The 18151-nt window shown below is 45.9% G+C and overlaps 1 protein-coding gene across 8 annotated transcripts in view; it reads right to left on the minus strand.

Annotated features, from left to right (window-relative positions):
• The window catches only part of tbcd (tubulin folding cofactor D), a 116841-nt gene that overhangs the window by 92686 nt on the left and 6004 nt on the right, over positions 1-18151 (minus strand). For all 8 annotated transcript variants that reach the window (XR_016486104.1, XR_016486105.1, XM_090197590.1 and 5 more), the window contains exons 6-13: positions 16793-16939; positions 15522-15577; positions 14337-14469; positions 8004-8049; positions 5772-5904; positions 5448-5590; positions 1049-1109; positions 725-799 (exon numbers count right to left, since the gene is read on the minus strand). Coding sequence is in view for 6 of the 8 variants with exons in the window: in XM_090197590.1 (XP_090053716.1) it covers positions 725-799; positions 1049-1109; positions 5448-5590; positions 5772-5904; positions 8004-8049; positions 14337-14469; positions 15522-15577; positions 16793-16939 (794 nt within the window). In the remaining 2 variants the exon portion in view is untranslated. The remainder of the gene's footprint in view (positions 1-724; positions 800-1048; positions 1110-5447; positions 5591-5771; positions 5905-8003; positions 8050-14336; positions 14470-15521; positions 15578-16792; positions 16940-18151) is intronic.

Genomic DNA, 18151 nt, shown 5'->3' on the forward strand with positions numbered 1-18151 from the left:
TCATGGTCTGGGGCAGTGTGTCACAGCATCATCGGACTGAGCTTGTTGTCATTGCAGGCAATCTCAACGCTGTGCATTACAGGGAATACATCCTCCTCCCTCATGTGGTACCCTCCCTGCAGGCTCATCCTGACATGACCCTCCAGCCATACTGCTCGTTCTGTGCGTGATTTCCTGCAAGACAGGAATGTCAGTGTTCTGCCATGGCCAGCGAAGAACCCAGATCTCAATCCCGTTGAGCACGTCTGGGACCTGTTGGATCGGAGGGTGAGGGCTAGGGCCATTCCCCATAGAAATGTCTGGGAACTTGCAGGTGCCTTGGTGGAAGTGTGGGGTAACATCTCACATCAAGAACTGGTCAATATGGTGCAGTCCACGAGGAGGGGATGCACTGCAGTACTTAATGCAGCTGGTGGCCACACCAGATACTGTTACTGTTACTTTTGACCCCCCCTTTGTTCAGGGACACATTATTCCATTTCTGTTAGTCTCATGTCTGTGGAACTTGTTCTCTCTCAGTTGTTGAGTCTTGTTTTGTTTATACAAATACTTACACACGTTAAGTTTACTGAAAATAAACGCAGTTGACAGTGAGAGGACGTTTCTTTTTTTGCTGAGTTTACCTTAACATATATGTGTATATTGTCTGATAAGATGATCCCCCAGTGGCACAGACAAATAGCATCACATAACAGGACAGAGCTGCAAATGAACCAGGTGTTACCTGAAACAGTCCAACACAGATCCAACCACCTCGTCAGCCAGCTCCCTGGGGAGTCGCCCTGTCACCCTCCCAATACTGAAAAGAGGGAAGACATGTTGGATCCTATCTGAGTAATTCATCTGTACTTCATGAACATGAGGGCGTGCTCCTCCCTATAGGCAGTTTGGGGGTTTCTAGGTGTTTTGTCTGTTCGGGTGCCACATTTATTCTGTACTACATCAACATGACAGATATAACTCAGTGCTCCTGCCTATAGCCATCATTCTGCCTTCTGAAAGACAGGCGCTTAGTGTTTATCATTGTTAATTCAATGTGACAACTTACCCCTTAGCAGCAGACCAGCGCACGATGGTCTCCTTGTCTTTCAGCCCACCCAACAGTTGCTCTGTGAAATAACAGACAGAGAGAGAGAGAGTCACTACCTGAATAGCTGTGACTGAACACCATAACAGACAGAGAGAGAGAGTCACTACCTGAATAGCTGTGACTGAACACCATAACAGACAGAGAGAGAGAGAGTCACTACCTGAATAGCTGTGACTGAACACCATAACAGACAGAGAGAGAGAGTCACTACCTGAATAGCTGTGACTGAACACCATAACAGACAGAGAGAGAGAGAGAGAGTCACTAACTGAATAGCTGTGACTGAATACCATAACAGACAGAGAGAGAGAGAGAGTCACTACCTGAATAGCTGTGACTGAACACCATAACAGACAGACAGAGAGTCACTACCTGAATAGCTGTGACTGAACACCATAACAGACAGAGAGCGAGAGAGAGTCACTACCTGAATAGCTGTGACTGAACACCATAACAGACAGAGAGAGAGAGAGAGAGTCACTACCTGAATAGCTGTGACTGAACACCATAACAGACAGAGAGAGAGAGAGTCACTACCTGAATAGCTGTGACTGAACACCATAACAGACAGAGAGAGAGAGTCACTAACTGAATAGCTGTGACTGAACACCATAACAGACAGAGAGAGAGAGAGAGTCACTACCTGAATAGCTGTGACTGAACACCATAACAGACAGAGAGAGAGAGTCACTACCTGAATAGCTGTGACTGAACACCATAACAGAGAGAGAGAGAGAGAGTCACTACCTGAATAGCTGTGACTGAACACCATAACAGACAGAGAGAGAGTCACTACCTGAATAGCTGTGACTGAACACCATAACAGACAGACAGAGAGTCACTACCTGAATAGCTGTGACTGAATACCATAACAGACAGCGAGAGAGAGAGAGTCACTACCTGAATAGCTGTGACTGAACACCATAACAGACAAGAGAGAGAGAGAGAGTCACTACCTGAATAGCTGTGACTGAACACCATAACAGACAGAGAGAGAGAGTCACTACCTGAATAGCTGTGACTGAATACCATAACAGACAGAGAGAGAGAGAGAGAGTCACTACCTGAATAGCTGTGACTGAACACCATAACAGACAAGAGAGAGAGAGAGAGTCACTACCTGAATAGCTGTGACTGAACACCATAACAGACAGAGAGAGAGAGTCACTACCTGAATAGCTGTGACTGAACACCATAACAGACAAGAGAGAGAGAGAGAGTCACTACCTGAATAGCTGTGACTGAATACCATAACAGACAGAGAGAGAGAGAGAGAGAGTCACTACCTGAATAGCTGTGACTGAACACCATAACAGACAGAGAGAGACAGAGTCACTACCTGAATAGCTGTGACTGAACACCATAACAGACAGAGAGAGAGTCACTACCTGAATAGCTGTGACTGAACACCATAACAGACAGAGAGAGTCACTACCTGAATAGCTGTGACTGAACACCATAACAGACAGAGAGAGAGAGAGTCACTACCTGAATAGCTGTGACTGAACACCATAACAGACAGAGAGAGAGAGAGTCACTACCTGAATAGCTGTGACTGAACACCATAACAGACAGAGAGAGAGTCACTACCTGAATAGCTGTGACTGAACACCATAACAGACAGAGAGAGTCACTACCTGAATAGCTGTGACTGAACACCATAACAGACAGAGAGAGAGTCACTACCTGAATAGCTGTGACTGAACACCATAACAGACAGAGAGAGAGTCACTACCTGAATAGCTGTGACTGAACACCATAACAGACAGACAGAGAGTCACTACCTGAATAGCTGTGACTGAACACCATAACAGACAGAGAGTCACTACCTGAATAGCTATGACTGAATACCATAACAGAGAGAGAGAGAGAGAGAGAGAGAGAGAGAGTCACTACCTGAATAGCTGTGACTGAACACCATAACAGACAGAGAGAGTCACTACCTGAATAGCTGTGACTGAACACCATAACAGACAGAGAGAGAGTCACTACCTGAATAGCTGTGACTGAACACCATAACAGACAGAGAGAGAGAGTCACTACCTGAATAGCTGTGACTGAACACCATAACAGACAGAGAGAGAGTCACTACCTGAATAGCTGTGACTGAACACCATAACAGACAGACAGAGAGTCACTACCTGAATAGCTGTGACTGAATACCATAACAGACAGCGAGAGAGAGAGAGTCACTACCTGAATAGCTGTGACTGAACACCATAACAGACAGAGAGAGAGAGAGAGTCACTACCTGAATAGCTGTGACTGAACACCATAACAGACAGAGAGAGAGAGTCACTACCTGAATAGCTGTGACTGAATACCATAACAGACAGAGAGAGAGAGAGAGTCACTACCTGAATAGCTGTGACTGAACACCATAACAGACAGACAGAGAGTCACTACCTGAATAGCTGTGACTGAATACCATAACAGACAGCGAGAGAGAGAGAGTCACTACCTGAATAGCTGTGACTGAACACCATAACAGACAGACAGAGAGTCACTACCTGAATAGCTGTGACTGAATACCATAACAGACAGCGAGAGAGAGTCACTACCTGAATAGCTGTGACTGAACACCATAACAGACAAGAGAGAGAGAGAGAGTCACTACCTGAATAGCTGTGACTGAACACCATAACAGACAGAGAGAGAGAGTCACTACCTGAATAGCTGTGACTGAATACCATAACAGACAGAGAGAGAGAGAGAGAGTCACTACCTGAATAGCTGTGACTGAACACCATAACAGACAGAGAGCGAGAGAGAGTCACTACCTGAATAGCTGTGACTGAACACCATAACAGACAGAGAGAGAGAGAGAGAGTCACTACCTGAATAGCTGTGACTGAACACCATAACAGACAGAGAGAGAGAGAGTCACTACCTGAATAGCTGTGACTGAACACCATAACAGACAGAGAGAGAGAGAGTCACTACCTGAATAGCTGTGACTGAACACCATAACAGACAGAGAGAGAGAGAGAGAGTCACTACCTGAATAGCTGTGACTGAACACCATAACAGACAGAGAGAGAGTCACTAACTGAATAGCTGTGACTGAACACCATAACAGACAGAGAGAGAGTCACTACCTGAATAGCTGTGACTGAATACCATAACAGACAGACAGAGAGTCACTACCTGAATAGCTGTGACTGAACACCATAACAGACAGAGAGAGTCACTACCTGAATAGCTGTGACTGAACACCATAACAGACAGAGAGAGAGTCACTACCTGAATAGCTGTGACTGAACACCATAACAGACAGAGAGAGAGAGTCACTACCTGAATAGCTGTGACTGAACACCATAACAGACAGAGAGAGAGTCACTACCTGAATAGCTGTGACTGAATACCATAACAGACAGAGAGAGAGAGAGAGTCACTACCTGAATAGCTGTGACTGAACACCATAACAGACAGAGAGAGAGAGTCACTACCTGAATAGCTGTGACTGAACACCATAACAGACAGAGAGAGAGTCACTACCTGAATAGCTGTGACTGAACACCATAACAGACAGAGAGAGAGTCACTACCTGAATAGCTGTGACTGAATACCATAACAGACAGAGAGAGAGAGTCACTACCTGAATAGCTGTGACTGAACACCATAACAGACAGAGAGAGAGTCACTAACTGAATAGCTGTGACTGAACACCATAACAGACCTGATGTGGGTCAAATTCAGTAGGGCACACCGTAACAAAATGTTTTGTAACAGAACATGTAAATCTGTGTTGTTATTGGTCAAGTAGTTCAGGATGTTGCACACCCTACTGAACACAAGATACAGGCCTTAAAACCAATGAGACAGTGAGAAGGATGCTGACTTCAGACATATCAAGAGAGAGAACGAGAGAGCTGAGAGAACCAGAGAGAGAGCTGAGAGAACCAGAGAGAGCTGAGAGAACCAGAGAGAGAGAGAGCTGAGAGAACAAGAGAGAGAGAGAGCTGAGAGAACCAGAGAGAGAGAGAGAGCTGAGAGAACCAGAGAGAGAGAGCTGAGAGAACCAGAGAGAGAGAGCTGAGAGAACCAGAGAGAGAGAGCTGAGAGAACCAGAGAGAGAGAGCTGAGAGAACCAGAGAGAGAGCTGAGAGAACCAGAGAGAGAGCTGAGAGAACCAGAGAGATAGCTGAGAGAACCAGAGAGATAGCTGAGAGAACCAGAGAGAGCGCTGAGAGAACCAGAGAGAGAGCTGAGAGAACCAGAGAGAGAGAACCAGAGAGAGAGCTGAGAGGACCAGAGAGAGAGAACCAGAGAGAGAGCTGAGAGAGAGAGATAGATAGAAAGAAGGAGAGAGAGAGTGTGTGTGTGTTCCTCAGCTCCGGTGGTAACGCTGACTGACCGATGACGTTCTCCACCTCCTCTGGGATATCATAGTCCTCCTCCTGGCTCTGGGTCTCCATGTCTGGACTAACAGCCTGGACTGTGGAGCCAGACTGGGACAGAGACAGGTTGGCTGCCAGGGAGCGACTCCCTCTCTGGTACCTGAATGACAAGCAAACACACAAGGTCTCAACACAGTGAGACCAGCTTTCCCTTAACTAACGCTCAACGGCATGCGAAGGCTCCCAAATTAACATCTAGGGAGTGGGTCTCCTCCACTGCTTGAGGAAGGTGAGATAGGAGTCAAGCTGGTACAGAGACTACCTCAGTGTGTGTGTCTCACCTCCACTTGGCCAGTCGGGGCTTGAGGAAGGTCAGACCCAGTCTCTGTACCAGCTTGACCCCCAGCTTCCTCAGCGTAGCCTGGCTGCTCTCTGCCACGTGACACTGGTCCAGACACTGCAGCACCACCGGAGCTGAGAAACACACACACACACACACACACACACACACACACTAGTACCATGGTAACACTACACTGGTCCAGACATTGCAGCACCACAGGTTAAACCGGGCATACGATTTAGCCGTCCCATACAAGTTTTGGAGATTGGAGACAAGCTCCTCGTGTGGCCGCCTACTCGGGGCGTGTGGCCGCCTACTCGGGGCGTGTGGCCGCCTACTCGGGGCGTGTGGCCGCCTACTCGGGGCGTGTGGCCGCCTACTCTTTGCGTGTCGTTGCCTACTCGGGGCGTGTGGCTGCCTACTCTTTGCGTGTCGTTGCCTACTCGGGGCGTGTGGCTGCCTACTCTTTGCGTGTCGTTGCCTACTCGGGGCGTGTGGCTGCCTACTCTTTGCGTGTCGTTGCCTACTCGGGGCGTGTCGTTGCCTACTCGGGGCGTGTCGTTGCCTACTCGGGGCGTGTGGCCGCCTACTCGGGGCGTGTGGCCGCCTACTCGGGGCGTGTCCGTCACCGACGCGGGTCAGAGACGCAGTCTGAGGGCTGCCCATCTCCTCTTTGAACCATCACAATATTTTTAAACATTTTATCGGCACCGAATCTGAAAGGCTCTTGTAGTGTGAGATGTGCAACGACAACTCTTCAGAATGGTGATCATCACCAGGAGCCAATGAGAGCTGGCCAGAGAAGCAGCCAGTCAGACGATGACGTTGCACCCAGAAGGTGTCGACTCTGGAGCAGGAGACATGACTACTACTAGTATGGGTTTCTACTTGCCTTTAACCAGACATGTCAAATCGTCACAGCTCTGAAGTTCACAACCAATGTTATTCAATTCTAAATGTACTGGCTAGATATTTACACTCCGTGTGTAGAGTGTGTATGTCTGACTGAAACTATTTCTGAGGCTGCTTTGAGCCACAGCTCGTTGTGATTACATTGTTAACGTAGTTACATCGTGGTTTTGGCGAGACAGCGTGCTGTGGAGAATCCTCACCACCAGGTGAAGAATCTGTGTCACATCGTTTAATGTGCTCACCACTACGTTGCCAAGACAACACACTACAGGAAGGAGGCAGGTTTAATGTGCTCACCACTACGTTGCCAAGACAACACACTACAGGAAGGAGACTGGTTTAATGTGCTCATCACTACGTTGGTCAGACAAAACACTACAGGAAGGAGACTGGTTTAATGTGAGAGGCTCAGTGATGTCAGGGGTGTAGTTTACACCGAGCGCTAGTATCACACACCATCACCTACAGCCAGTATCACGGCATGGTCACAGCAGTCAACATTAGAAGATCACCTACATTTAATTATTTATTTAGCAGATGCTCTTATCACAATGGATGAAGGAGGTAAGACAACTACTTATCACAATGGATAAAGGAGGTAAGACAACAACTTATCACAGTGGATAAAGGAGGTAAGACAACTACTTATCACAATGGATGAAGGAGATAAGACAACTACTTATCACAATGGATAAAGGAGGTAAGACAACTACTTATCACAATGGATGAAGGAGATAAGACAACTACTTATCACAGTGGATAAAGGAGGTAAGACAACTACTTATCACAGTGGATAAAGGAGGTAAGACAACTACTTATCACAGTGGATAAAGGAGGTAAGACAACTACTTATCACAATGGATGAAGGAGATAAGACAACTACTTATCACAATGGATAAAGGAGGTAAGACAACTACTTATCACAGTGGATAAAGGAGGTAAGACAACAACTTATCACAGTGGATAAAGGAGGTAAGACAACTACTTATCACAGTGGATAAAGGAGGTAAGACAACAACTTATCACAATGGATGAAGGAGGTAAGACAACTACTTATCACAATGGATGAAGGAGGTAAGACAACTACTTATCACAGTGGATAAAGGAGGTAAGACAACAACTTATCACAATGGATGAAGGAGGTAAGACAACTACTTATCACAGTGGATAAAGGAGGTAAGACAACAACTTATCACAATGGATGAAGGAGGTAAGACAACTACTTATCACAATGGATGAAGGAGGTAAGACAACTACTTATCACAATGGATAAAGTCAAATTGCTGATTAAAAAGCAACTATTGAAGGACATTCTTACCGTACTGGAGAAAGTCATCTCTCTTGCCATGCTTGAATAGCTGGGCCTAGAAGACAGACGGGAGACAGGAGAGAGAGGTGAGACATAAGAGAGGTGAGACAGGAGAGAGAGACAGAAGAGAGAGGAGAGAGAGGTGAGACATAAGAGAGGTGAGACAGAAGAGAGAGGAGAGAGAGGAGAGACAGGAGAGACAGGAGAGAGAGAGAGACAGGAGAGAGAGAGAGACAGGAGAGAGAGGAGAGAGAGGAGAGACAGGAGAGAGAGGAGAGAGAGGAGAGAGAGACAGGAGAGAGAGGAGAGAGAGGAGAGACAGGAGAGAGAGGAGAGAGAGAGAGAGGAGAGAGGAGAGAGGAGAGAGAGAGGGAGACAGGAGAGAGGAGAGAGAGAGGGAGACAGGAGAGAGGAGAGAGAGAGAGAGAGAGAGAGAGAGGGAGACAGGAGAGAGGAGAGAGAGAGGGAGACAGGAGAGAGGAGAGAGGAGAGAGGAGAGAGAGAGGGAGACAGGAGAGAGGAGAGAGAGAGAGAGCAACAACATCAATATCGTGGATGAGATCGAAATAATACGTTTTCATTTTAAATGCTGAAATTCCAACACCTGTTTTGTTCATAATGTTGTGGCTCCTCCCCTTTTGAGGATTAAATCACCACTAACCTCTCCCTTCTGGATGTAGTCTGGGATTAAATCACCACTAACCTCAACCTTCTGGATGTAGTCTGGGATTAAATCACCACTAACCTCTCCCTTCTGGATGTAGTCTGGGATTAAATCACCACTAACCTCTCCCTTCTGGATGTAGTCTGGGATTAAATCACCACTAACCTCAACCTTCTGGATGTCGTCTGGGATTAAATCACCACTAACCTCTCCCTTCTGGATGTCGTCTGGGATTAAATCACCACTAACCTCTCCCTTCTGGATGTAGTCTGGGATTAAATCACCACTAACCTCTCCCTTCTGGATGTAGTCTGGGATTAAATCACCACTAACCTCAACCTTCTGGATGTAGTCTGGGATTAAATCACCACTAACCTCTCCCTTCTGGATGTAGTCTGGGATTAAATCACCACTAACCTCAACCTTCTGGATGTAGTCTGGGATTAAAATCACCACTAACCTCAACCTTCTGGATGTAGTCTGGGATTAAATCACCACTAACCTCAACCTTCTGGATGTAGTCTGGGATTAAATCACCACTAACCTCAACCTTCTGGATGTAGTCTGGGATTACATCACCACTAACCTCTCCCTTCTGGATGTAGTCTGGGATTAAATCACCACTAACCTCAACCTTCTGGATGTAGTCTGGGATTAAATCACCACTAACCTCTCCCTTCTGGATGTAGTCTGGGATTAAATCACCACTAACCTCTCCCTTCTGGATGTAGTCTGGGATTAAATCACCACTAACCTCTCCCTTCTGGATGTCGTCTGGGATTAAATCACCACTAACCTCTCCCTTCTGGATGTAGTCTGGGATTAAATCACCACTAACCTCAACCTTCTGGATGTAGTCTGGGATTAAATCACCACTAACCTCAACCTTCTGGATGTAGTCTGGGATTAAATCACCACTAACCTCAACCTTCTGGATGTAGTCTGGGATTAAATCACCACTAACCTCAACCTTCTGGATGTCATTACATGTAGTCTGGGATTAAATCACCACTAACCTCAACCTTCTGGATGTAGTCTGGGATTAAAATCACCACTAACCTCAACCTTCTAGATGTAGTCTGGGATTAAATCACCACTAACCTCTCCCTTCTGGATGTAGTCTGGGATTAAATCACCACTAACCTCAACCTTCTGGATGTAGTCTGGGATTAAATCACCACTAACCTCAACCTTCTGGATGTCATTACATGTAGTCTGGGATTAAATTACCACTAACCTCAACCTTCTGGATGTAGTCTGGGATTAAATCACCACTAAACTCAACCTTCTGGATGTCGTCTGGGATTAAATCACCACTAACCTCTTCCTTCTGGATGTAGTCTGGGATTAAATCACCACTAACCTCAACCTTCTGGATGTCATTACATGTAGTCTGGGATTAAATCACCACTAACCTCAACCTTCTGGATGTAGTCTGGGATTAAATCACCACTAACCTCAACCTTCTGGATGTAGTCTGGGATTAAATCACCACTAAGCTCAACCTTCTGGATGTAGTCTGGGATTAAATCACCACTAACCTCAACCTTCTGGATGTAGTCTGGGATTAAAATCACCACTAACCTCTCCCTTCTGGATGTCATTACATGTAGTCTGGGATTAAATCACCACTAACCTCAACCTTCTGGATGTAGTCTGGGATTAAAATCACCACTAACCTCTCCCTTCTGGATGTAGTCTGGGATTAAAATCACCACTAACCTCAACCTTCTGGATGTAGTCTGGGATTAAATCACCACTAACCTCAACCTTCTGGATGTCGTCTGGGATTAAATCACCACTAACCTCTCCCTTCTGGATGTAGTCTGGGATTAAAATCACCACTAACCTCAACCTTCTGGATGTAGTGTGGGATTAAATCACCACTAACCTCAACCTTCTGGATGTAGTCTGGGATTAAATCACCACTAACCTCAACCTTCTGGATGTAGTCTGGGATTAAATCACCACTAACCTCTCCCTTCTGGATGTCATTACATGTAGTCTGGGATTAAATCACCACTAACCTCAACCTTCTGGATGTAGTCTGGGATTAAATCACCACTAACCTCAACCTTCTGGATGTAGTCTGGGATTAAATCACCACTAACCTCAACCTTCTGGATGTAGTCTGGGATTAAATCACCACTAACCTCTCCCTTCTGGATGGCATTACATGTTGCAGTGAGGACTGCCGTTTGATAAAGGTTCATTTTAACTACTCTCACTCCCCATTCTCTCAGTCTCTTCTCTCACTCCCCATTCTCTCAGTCTCTTCTCTCACTCCCCATTCTCTCAGTCTCTTCTCTCACTCCCCATTCTCTCAGTCTCTTCTCTCACTCCCCATTCTCTCAGTCTCTTCTCTCACTCCCCATTCTCTCAGTCTCTTCTCTCACTCCCCATTCTCTCAGTCTCTTCTCTCACTCCCCATTCTCAGTCTCTGTTCTCACTCCCCATTCTCTCAGTCTCTGTTCTCACTCCCCATTCTCTCAGTCTCTGTTCTCACTCCCCATTCTCTCAGTCCTGTTCTCACTCCCCATTCTCTCAGTCTCTGTTCTCACTCCCCATTCTCTCAGTCTCTGTTCTCACTCCCCATTCTCTCAGTCTCTGTTCTCACTCCCCATTCTCTCAGTCTCTGTTCTCACTCCCCATCTCTCAGTCTCTGTTCTCACTCCCCATTCTCTCAGTCTCTGTTCTCACTCCCCATTCTCTCCGTCTCTGTTCTCACTCCCCATTCTCTCAGTATCTTTTCTCACTCCCCATTCTCTCAGTATCTTTTCTCACTCCCCATTCTCTCCGTCTCTGTTCTCACTCCCCATTCTCTCAGTCTCTGTTCTCACTCCCCATTCTCTCAGTCTCTTCTCTCACTCCCCATTCTCTCAGTCTCTTCTCTCACTCCCCATTCTCTCAGTCTCTTCTCTCACTCCCCATTCTCTCAGTCTCTTCTCTCACTCCCCATTCTCTCAGTCTCTTCTCTCACTCCCCATTCTCTCAGTCTCTTCTCTCACTCCCCATTCTCTCAGTCTCTTCTCTCACTCCCCATTCTCTCAGTCTCTTCTCTCACTCCCCATTCTCTCAGTCTCTTCTCTCACTCCCCATTCTCTCAGTCTCTTCTCTCACTCCCCATTCTCTGTCTCTTCTCTCACTCCCCATTCTCTCAGTCTCTTCTCTCACTCCCCATTCTCTCAGTCTCTTCTCTCACTCCCCATTCTCTCAGTCTCTTCTCTCACTCCCCATTCTCTCAGTCTCTTCTCTCACTCCCCATTCTCTCAGTCTCTGTTCTCACTCCCCATTCTCTCAGTCTCTGTTCTCACTCCCCATTCTCTCAGTCTCTGTTCTCACTCCCCATTCTCTCAGTCCTGTTCTCACTCCCCATTCTCTCAGTCTCTGTTCTCACTCCCCATTCTCTCAGTCTCTGTTCTCACTCCCCATTCTCTCAGTCTCTGTTCTCACTCCCCATTCTCTCAGTCTCTGTTCTCACTCCCCATCTCTCAGTCTCTGTTCTCACTCCCCATTCTCTCAGTCTCTGTTCTCACTCCCCATTCTCTCCGTCTCTGTTCTCACTCCCCATTCTCTCAGTATCTTTTCTCACTCCCCATTCTCTCAGTATCTTTTCTCACTCCCCATTCTCTCAGTATCTTTTCTCACTCCCCATTCTCTCAGTCTCTGTTCTCACTCCCCATTCTCTCAGTCTCTGTTCTCACTCCCCATTTCTCAGCAGCTCTTTAGTGTTTTTTGCTGCATTGGCCAAATTCAAAATGCAACTGTGCGAAACAAAGATCTTACTAGAGCCTGTTGAAGCCCCTCGGGGCCGTCAGAACACACAGAGCCAGTTTTAAACGCTCTGAGCGCCACACAGAGCCAGTTTTAAACGCTCTGAGCGCCACACATAGAGAGAGAGAGACAAGCCGGTTTCCCCCTCCCAGCCATATTACAGAGCACAGAGAGAAGGAGAGACTGTTCCGTAAACACGTAGCGCCACTTTCAACGCCAATAATATTCCTTTGATACACTGGTCGCTTGAGGGTTGCATTAAATTAGCTACTTAGACTGACACAACACAAGAGTTGACCTGGAGAAAAATCTACTAAAATACACTGTTATATCAAGGTGGTTGGTGAAACTACTACTACACTGGTAAAGTAATGACTACCAGCAGTATATCTATATACTACTACACTGGCAAAGTAATGACTACCAGCAGTATATCTATATACTACTACACTGGCAAAGTAATGACTACCAGCAGTATATCTATATACTACTACTACACTGGTAAAGTAATGACTACCAGCAGTATATCTATATACTACTACTACACTGGTAAAGTAATGACTACCAGCAGTATATCTATATACTACTACACTGGTAAAGTAATGACTACCAGCAGTATATCTATATACTACTACACTGGTAAAGTAATGACTACCAGCAGTATATCTATATACTACTACACTGGTAAAGTAATGACTACCAGCAGTATATCTATATACTACTACACTGGTAAAGTAATGACTACCAGCAGTATATCTATATACTACTACACTGGTAAAGTAATGACTACCAGCAGTATATCTATATACTACTACTACACTGGTAAAGTAATGACTACCAGCAGTATATCTATATACTACTACACTGGTAAAGTAATAACTACCAGCAGTATATCTATATACTACTACACTGGTAAAGTAATGACTACCAGCAGTATATCTATATACTACTACTACACTGGTAAAGTAATGACTACCAGCAGTATATCTATATACTACTACTACACTGGTAAAGTAATGACTACCAGCAGTATATCTATATACTACTACACTGGTAAAGTAATGACTACCAGCAGTATATCTATATACTACTACACTGGTAAAGTAATGACTACCAGTAGAATATCTATATACTACTACACTGGTAAAGTAATGACTACCAGCAGTATATCTATATACTACTACTACACTGGTAAAGTAATGACTACCAGCAGTATATCTATATACTACTACTACACTGGTAAAGTAATGACTACCAGTAGAATATCTATATACTACTACTACACTGGTAAAGTAATGACTACCAGCAGTATATCTATATACTACTACACTGGTAAAGTAATGACTACCAGTAGAATATCTATATACTACTACACTGGTAAAGTAATGACTACCAGCAGTATATCTATATACTACTACACTGGTAAAGTAATGACTACCAGCAGTATATCTATATACTACACTGGTAAAGTAATGACTACCAACAGTATATCTATATACTACTACTACACTGGTAAAGTAATGACTACCGGCAGTATATCTATAAACTACTACACTGGTAAAGTAATGACTACCAACAGTATATCTATATACTACTACACTGATCCTAGATCTGTTTGGGCTGTATAGCCAACCCCTGGGGACCTGGCATACCAGTTCCTAAAACAGGTCTGTGACCAGGCTAGCTAATTACCACCTGAGGCGTGTCTTCACGTTCCCTCCCTCAGTCATAAAACACTGACAACAGGTGCAGCACTAAACACCTGCCAACCTGCCAAACCCACAGAGGCTCTGATCTCCCACAAACATGGCAGCCGTACATGTAGGCTCTTGTAAACTAGGCCCGGTCACTGCAACCCACACACACTCGAGGACAGACAAACTGTGTGTGTGTGTGTGTCATACCAGAGACTGCAGGGCCCCGTCCAGGATTACAGTACCTCCCATGGTCTGGTCACTGGCCTGAGAGATGGTGGTCAGACTCCAGTCCAGGAAGTCTCCTAGTCGCTTCAGCTTCACATCGGGACGTGTCACAAACCTGCACACACAGACAGTTAGATGACAACACACCAGGACCACTCAGTAAACTGTAAACACAGACAGTTAGATGACAACAGGCTAGGACCACTCAGTAAACACTGACAGATGACAACACACTAGGACCACTCAGTAAACTGTAAACACTGACAGATGACAACACACTAGGACCACTCAGTAAACTATAAACACAGACAGATGACAACACACTAGGACCACTCAGTAAACTGTAAACACTGACAGATGACAACACACTAGGATCACTCAGTAAACTGTAAACACAGACAGTTAGATGACAACACACTAGGACCACTCAGTAAACACAGACAGTTAGATGACAACACACTAGGACCACTCAGTAAACACAGACAGTTAGATGACAACACACTAGGACCACTCAGTAAACACAGACAGTTAGATGACAACACACTAGGACCACTCAGTAAACACAGACAGTTAGATGACAACACACTAGGACCACTCAGTAAACACAGACAGTTAGATGACAACACACTAGGACCACTCAGTAAACACAGACAGTTAGATGACAACACACTAGGACCACTCAGTAAACACAGACAGTTAGATGACAACACACTAGGACCACTCAGTAAACACAGACAGTTAGATGACAACACACTAGGACCACTCAGTAAACTGTAAACACAGACAGTTAGATGACAACACACTAGGACCACTCAGTAAACTGTAAACACAGACAGATGACAACACACTAGGACCACTCAGTAAACTGTAAACACAGACAGTTAGATGACAACAGGCTAGGACCACTCAGTAAACACAGACAGTTAGATGACAACAGGCTAGGACCACTCAGTAAACACAGACAGTTAGATGACAACACACTAGGACCACTCAGTAAGCTCTGTCTGTGTGTGTGTGTGTGTGTGTGTGTGTGTGTGTGTGTGTGTGGGGCGCCTCGGTATGAACCTATTCATCTTCAAGTACAAGAACGCCCTCTTCTGGGTAAAACATGAAACGCATCACAAATGTTGTTGCCTTTTTATTTAAACAATAAAGTTGAATACTTACTTTGATACCAACACAGAAGCAGCATCCCTGGACTTATCAGTGACCATCAGGTAGGACTGGAAATAACAACAGACCAGGGGTTAGTTACACACTCAATACATCATACAGGGTCTGGAAATAACAACAGACCAGGGGTTAGTTACACACTCAATACATCATACAGGGTCTGGAAATAACAACAGACCAGGGGTTAGTTACACACTCAATACATCATACAGGGACTGGAAATAACCACAGACCAGGGGTTAGTTACACACTCAATACATCATACAGGTACTGGAAATAACCACAGACCAGGGGTTAGTTACACACTCAATACATCATACAGGGACTGGAAATAACAACAGACCAGGGGTTAGTTACACACTCAATACATCATACAGGGACTGGAAATAACAACAGACCAGGGGTTAGTTACACACTCAATACATCACACAGGGACTGGAAATAACAACAGACCAGGGGTTAGTTACACACTCAATACATCACACAGGGTCTGGAAATAACAACAGACCAGGGGTTAGTTACACACTCAATACATCATACAGGGACTGGAAATAACCACAGACCAGGGGTTAGTTACACACTCAATACATCACACAGGGTCTGGAAATAACAACAGACCAGGGGTTAGTTACACACTCAATACATCATACAGGGACTGGAAATAACAACAGACCAGGGGTCAGTTACACACTCAATACATCATACAGGGACTGGAAATAACAACAGACCAGGGGTTAGTTACACACTCAATACATCATACAGGGACTGGAAATAACAACAGACCAGGGGTTAGTTACACACTCAATACATCACACAGGGACTGGAAATAACAACAGACCAGGGGTTAGTTACACACTCAATACATCATACAGGGACTGGAAATAACAACAGACCAGGGGTTAGTTACACACTCAATACATCACACAGGGACTGGAAATAACAACAGACCAGGGGTTAGTTACACACTCAATACATCATACAGGGACTGGAAATAACAACAGACCAGGGGTTAGTTACACACTCAATACATCATACAGGGACTGGAAATAACAACAGACCAGGGGTTAGTTACACACTCAATACATCATACAGGGACTGGAAATAACCACAGACCAGGGGTTAGTTACACACTCAATACATCATACAGGGACTGGAAATAACAACAGACCAGGGGTTAGTTACACACTCAATACATCATACAGGGACTGGATCTGGGAAGACACGACTGAACACTGACCAAGGCAGGAGAGTCTAGAATTAGTTACCTTGGCGATAGCCAGGATGCGGTCCATGATTGGTTCTCTGGTCTGGCTGGGGTCAGAGGTCAGGTGACCATCAAGACGAGAGAGGTCAAAGGGTATCAGACAGGTCATGGACAGCCACAGCAGCAGCATGTAGCGGGTCTCCCAGGTCTGACACAAGGGGCAGAAAGAGAGGGTTAGGGTTAGAGGTCAAAGGGTATCAGACAGGTCATAGACAGCCACAGCAGCAGCATGTAGCGGGTCTCCCAGGTCTAACACAAGGGGCAGAAAGAGAGGGTTAGGGTTAGAGGTCAAAGGGTATCAGACAGGTCATGGACAGCCACAGCAGCAGCATGTAGCGGGTCTCCCAGGTCTGACACAAGGGGCAGAAAGAGAGGGTTAGGGTTAGAGGTCAAAGGGTATCAGACAGGTCATGGACAGCCACAGCAGCAACATGTAGCGGGTCTCCCAGGAAGGGGCAAGGAGAGAAACACTTGAGTTAAATGTATTGAACTGTGAGAGTAGGCAACAACACATCCACCACGCTGACCCTCAACACAGGGGCCCCTCAGGGGTGCATACTTCTATACCTCCTGTACTCCTTGTTCACCCATGACTGCATGGCCACGCACGACAACACCATACTAACGGTTGTCAGACGAGACAACGGTGGTAGGCCTGAACACCGACGACGATGAAACAGCCTAAAGGGAGGAGGTCAGAGACCCTGGCGGTGTGGTGCCAGGACAACAACCTCTTCCTCAACGTTGAGGAAGCCTATAGGGAGGTCAGAGACCTGGCAGTGTGGTGCCAGGACAACAACCTCTCCCTCAATGTCAGAAAGACAAAGGAGCTGATTGTGGACTACAGGAAACGGAAGGCTGAGCCACGCCCCCATTTACATAGATGGCTGAGCCACGCCCCCATTTACCTGGACCTGGCTGTACTGGAGCGGGTCAAGAGCGCCAAGTCCCTCATGTGTCCACATCACTAAGAATCTATCATGGTCCACACACACCAACACAGTCGTGAAGAGGGCACGACAATGCCTCTTCCCCCTCAGGAGGCTGAAAAGATTTGTCATGGGCCCTCAGATCCTCAAAAGGTTCTACAGCTGCACCATTGAGAGCATCTTAACTGGCTGCATCACCGCTTGGTATGGCAACTGCTTGGCGCTACAGAGGGTAGTGAGTACGGCCCAGTACATCACTGGGGCTGAGCTCCCTGCCATCCAGGACCTCTATACCAGGCGGTGTCAGAGGAAGGCCCTAAAAATTGTCAAAGACTCCAGCCACCCAAGTCATAGACTGTTCTCTCTGCTACCGCACGGGAAGTGGTACCGATGCACAAAGTCTGGAACCAACAGGACCCTGAACAACTTCT

This window comes from Oncorhynchus mykiss, chromosome 13, assembly GCF_057628025.1.
Source record: "Oncorhynchus mykiss isolate SJ-2025 chromosome 13, ASM5762802v1, whole genome shotgun sequence".
Classification (NCBI taxonomy): Eukaryota; Metazoa; Chordata; class Actinopteri; order Salmoniformes; family Salmonidae; genus Oncorhynchus; species Oncorhynchus mykiss.